This window comes from Papaver somniferum, chromosome 2 (genome assembly GCF_003573695.1).
Source record: "Papaver somniferum cultivar HN1 chromosome 2, ASM357369v1, whole genome shotgun sequence".
NCBI lineage: Eukaryota > Viridiplantae > Streptophyta > Magnoliopsida > Ranunculales > Papaveraceae > Papaver > Papaver somniferum.
In genome coordinates, this window is record NC_039359.1 from 209,077,191 (window position 1) to 209,081,909 (window position 4,719).

Below are 4,719 nucleotides of genomic sequence, written 5' to 3' on the forward strand. Positions count from 1 at the left end.
TTGGTTTTAGAGTCGTATATGTGTAAACAAAACAACAAAACGACTCTAAGTGACCTAGTTAAAAAGGGTCGTCAATGTTTAGCACACTACCCTAACGATTTTTCATAACCTGGAAAAGTTGCAGGTTTGAGTCGTTATTGGTAGTGTCAATATACTGACGACCTCAGAGAGTCGTTTGGGTATACACCCCCCGACTATGACGACCCTTTCTCTGAGTTGTTCCATAGTGTGGATGATTCGACCACTTGGAGCACCATTCCGACAATTTGAAGAGTATAGGAAGTTTACCTGATTGTTTTGGCCTTGGGGTTCCTCATTTTGAGTGTTGGTTCCTTCATCTTGAGCAATGGGATCTTCATTCCAACCATTGTTCATGCCTTCCTCTATCAACATCTCCTCATCAAACATCCAACCCATATCATTAGTTGAGACAATCTTACCATCAACACAATCATTGTTGTTATTTGAAGCTTCACCAATCTCATTCCCTCCACTTGAATCACCCATTTGTAAAAACCCTAGGTTTTCCTCTCAAAACTCCTCCTCTTCTTCTCAACACATAAAACACATTTTCCATAATTTTTTTCCTAAAATCAGATTTTAATCTAAATACACTTACCACATTAATCAAACTAATTAATTCATAATACTAATCATATAAGGGCAGTTTTGCCATTTAGAAAATGTTTTTTTAAGGGGTGACCCAAATTAGGATTGGGTGACCTTTTTTGTCCCGTAGTGCATGACCCCCAATTAGAAGTTATGGCCCCCAATTAAACTAGGTTTATATTTTGTGTCTTGTGTGTTGCTCTATCACGGAGGAACTTTTGGTCGCACCAGCGATCCAGTCTTAACCCTTACTGGGAAAAACATGTTATGCAACCAAATTACCCCAATTACTTTTTCACAATCATTAGAATACCACCAAAAAAGCAGAACTCATAATCAACTGGCAACAGCAACTATTCACAGCTTATGACATCTGACTCGAAGTCTGACTGATATATCTAATATTTGAGCCATCTGACTTGAAGTCTGACTAATGAATCTAATATTTGGGCAATTGATCTAAAAGAAAAAATAAACATATTTTACAAAGTCAGAAGTGTAGAATCAGATTAACAGCGATCATTGCTTATACGAGTCAGACCCACAGGTGACATACAGGTGAGTTGAGCAAGTCAGAAAAAACAAGTACCCTTCCGCACTGAAACAAAATTGGCATTCTTACTAGCCACATCCCAATTCCCAAGTTCTTAATGTGCATAGCCACCTTAGCAACTCTACCGAAGCTTCCGGCCCTAGCCATTCTGAATTTGAAGGCGGACAAGTCTTCGCCCATCTCAATGCTGAAGCTTTCTGCTGATATAACCAAGCCCAAAATGGAATTCAAGATATCTACCTCCCTCGAGCCTCAGCTGCTTCTTCATCATTGGCATCAGTGGGAAATACCTTTTCGCGTAGCTTTACCGCGAGTTCTTCTCGTACTTGAAGGTTCTGAGCTAAGTATTTCTTAAGAGCATCTTTCCCACGAAAGATCTGATCGTTGAAACTGTAGAAACCATCTTCTAATCTGGTGATAAGCTCGTGTTTGCACCCCAACTCTACAAGCTCTCCCTCACTGGATATCCCCTTGCCAAATTCAAGCTCAAATTGGACAGCCTTAAACGGAGGAGCATGCTTATTCTTCACAACATTCACAAGTACTTGGCTTCCAACAGTCTATTCAAGAACATGATGACATAAAACTCATATTAGCAAAAACAAATGTAGATTTATTCTTTATACAAGGGGCTTCAGCTACAGACCGAAGTTTCTATTCACCAGAACATCAATTCAGGTTTATTTGAAAACTGTCTTGAGTGTTCCTTTCAGTATATTCTAGTTATTGAAGCACTGTTTTGTATTCAAATAACAGCTACAAGTCAGTACCTCTTCTCCCTTTTTTACGAGGCCAATCCTTTTCATATTCAACCGCACAGATGCATAGAACTTCAATGCAGTACCCAGTGAACTAACTTCTTGATGCGATGTAACCTGAAAGAGTGAAAAATATATTAGGTTACAGAGATGTGTTTACATGTTTTAATAAGGGTATGAATTTTTTGGAGTAATCTAGTTGTTTTTCTGTATTTAAACTGTTTAGCCAAGACACTTTGAGTACCACTGCAAGTATGCAACTTCCCTCAATAGAGCCAAAAACATTTTTTTTCTTTCTGATAGAATCTAAGAACAGTTATTTGCAGGCATTTGTGCAGTTCCAAGAATAATGAAAATATCCAATTACCACACCAGAATATTTATCCAACTTTAAACTGGAAAAAGGTTACCTCATTAATAAATATCAAAATTGTCTGAGAGAGTGATAAAGAATGGCTCAACCTCCTAAGTAACTGGCTCATCAGTCTTGCTTGTACAGCCATGTCTAGATTCCCCATCTCACCACCAACACCAAGTTCACTTTCAGGGTGAACCGGTGGAACCTGTGGTTTCAAGTAGAGAAATGTACGTCATGATTCAGCTGTGGTCTTTGGAAAACTTACTTTCAGCACTAAAATCACTGAAACATGGTGATTCAAGGCTTACAGACAAACAGAGTACCTCAAATGAGAATAACAACAGTTTGATGCAATGAAACTCCACTCACACTGTCCACAACAACAACTTTGACAGAACCACTCCTGACTAGGGTGTCCACGAGACTAAGAGCTTGTTCACATCTGTCAGGTTGTGAGAGAAGCAAATTTTTTGTATTGACACCAATGGCCTCAGCTAGTCCTGGATCAAGAGCATGCCCCGCATGAAAAAAAGCACAAACACCTACATGAAGGGATATATCCTTGTTAGTTAACTACTGGATATGTCCTTGCAAGTGCTCAAAAAAGATACGATATAATAGCCTCCAGCTAAGATATTCTGGGTGTGTATAGCTAATATTTTATAGATTTTCACTCAAATCAAGCGGTTCAAGTTAAATATCCTATACTAGCATAGAAGGAGTTATACATTTTAGACGCTGAAGACGTGAGACTGGAAAAGGAAACAATGACTAAGATCACCCCCTTTTAAAGCAAAACGAATTGACCTAGTAAGGGATTTGAGTACATAAAGTTGATCTTTAAAATACGCAAAACTTGGACATTTCGTGCCGACTCACCTCCTTGCTTCTGGGCTTCAGCAATTACATGAAGAGCAAGAGTTGTTTTTCCTGAAGCCTCAGGACCATACACTTCGACAACACGCCCCTACAGGAAGAAAAACAAAGACTCAGTATACCAATACGTGGAAGTGATGCAGAAAATTGCGCAGGACACAAATTTGAGAGACTGCAAATACTTTTATTCAGAAATCATGTTAGGTTACCTTCATCTTCCTAACAAAAAAGATGGACGCTTAAGATCTTAGGAGATTACCATCTCTAAGAAAAGCTTATTAGAAAGATGCGTCAATTACCTTTGGGAGTCCACCAATCCCCAATGCCATATCCAAAGAAAAAGACCCTGTAGACACCACAGGAACAGTCTTTGGAGTATCTTGCCTACCTAGCCACATAATAGCTCCTTTCCCAAAAGAGGCACTTATCTTATCCAAAGCTTTTTGCAAAGCTATATCTTCCTTCGGCAATTTCCCTGCACCTGACTTAGCCTTAGGCTTAGCCTTAGACTTAGGCAAGCTTAGCTGCAATGCTATATCTTGCTTCGCTAAATCCCCTGCACCAGACTTAGACTTCGCCTTAGACTTGGGCAAGGCTGGCTTCAGTGCAACATCTTCCTTAGGTAAACTCACTGCACTAGATCTAGTCTTAGACTTAGACTTAGGCTTGGACAAGGCTGGTTGCAATGCTGCATCTTCTTTGGTTAAACTCCCTGCACCAGACTTAGACTTAGACTTAGACTTCTGCTTGGCTGAGGCTGAAGACAAAAATGAAAAAAGAAAGGATGAAATCTGAATTAGCTTACAAAAATGACTAACAAGAAGCTCTAACTAAACTGTCAATTATCAGTACCTTTAGAAGAGAAGTTGCAAAATTGGGATGCTGATGACATGAAAATTCCATTTTTATATTCCTGCAAAATCAAAACCCCCCAAACATAACCATCAGAAAAGTCGATAAATTGCTATTGGTCTTGTTCAAACATTGAACAAAATGAGCACCAAATTGAGGTAATTAGGTCAATAAATACTTGGGATAATACAATGTGCAGACCCAAATTGAGTGCAATTGAAATAATAACAAAGATTGCATAATTCAGAGTTGAAGAAGTTGAAAAAAGAAACTAGGGTTTTGGTGAAAAAGAAGAATTGACTAGTAGTTGTTACCTGTTCAGCTGCTGCTAAAGAGCGCAATAGAGAAGAAGAAGAAGCTTTGTTGAGAAACCGCGCCATTTGTTGTTTCTTTTCTCAGTAAAAATTCTTCTTTTAACGGTGAATTAGTCAATCTTGCATTTCCAGACCAAGATTTGTCACAACCCTTGAGACTTCTGAATGAAAGAGATGCTTGCGCCGAATGCTCGTTTGCCCTCTGTTTGCGAAGCCCCCAAATCTATTACTCCTATTTGGTGATCGGGTAGGTGAACCCAAGGCGCGGAAAGCGCCAAGGACTCTGCCTGCAGTTGACTAACCATGGTCCATGGTTCTAGCTAGGGGTGCACATACCCTACCCATACCCGCCAACCCTACCCTACCGGCCAGTTTTTTAACCGTATCCTACCCTATCCA

The 4,719-nt window shown here is 39.6% G+C and overlaps 1 protein-coding gene across 3 annotated transcripts; it reads right to left on the minus strand.

Moving 5' to 3' along the window:
• Window positions 1–1,104: 1,104 nt before the first annotated feature.
• LOC113354464 (DNA repair protein recA homolog 3, mitochondrial-like) lies at window positions 1,105–4,508 on the minus strand. 3 transcript variants are annotated; one of them, XM_026597793.1, is made up of 8 exons: window positions 4,321–4,508; window positions 4,007–4,067; window positions 3,454–3,866; window positions 3,158–3,245; window positions 2,648–2,820; window positions 2,331–2,483; window positions 1,933–2,037; window positions 1,105–1,722 (listed from the first exon to the last, which is right to left on the minus strand). In XM_026597793.1, exons 1-8 carry the CDS (start codon window positions 4,384–4,386, stop codon window positions 1,399–1,401), a joined length of 1,383 nt encoding a protein of 460 aa, XP_026453578.1. In that variant the 5' UTR covers window positions 4,387–4,508; the 3' UTR covers window positions 1,105–1,398. The 3 variants fall into 3 exon arrangements, with proteins under 3 accessions (XP_026453578.1, XP_026453577.1, XP_026453579.1); XM_026597792.1 differs by having other exon boundaries at window positions 3,454–3,911; XM_026597794.1 differs by lacking the exon at window positions 4,321–4,508 and adding an exon at window positions 4,185–4,238 and having other exon boundaries at window positions 3,454–3,911.
• Between the last annotated feature and the right edge of the window lie 211 nt (window positions 4,509–4,719).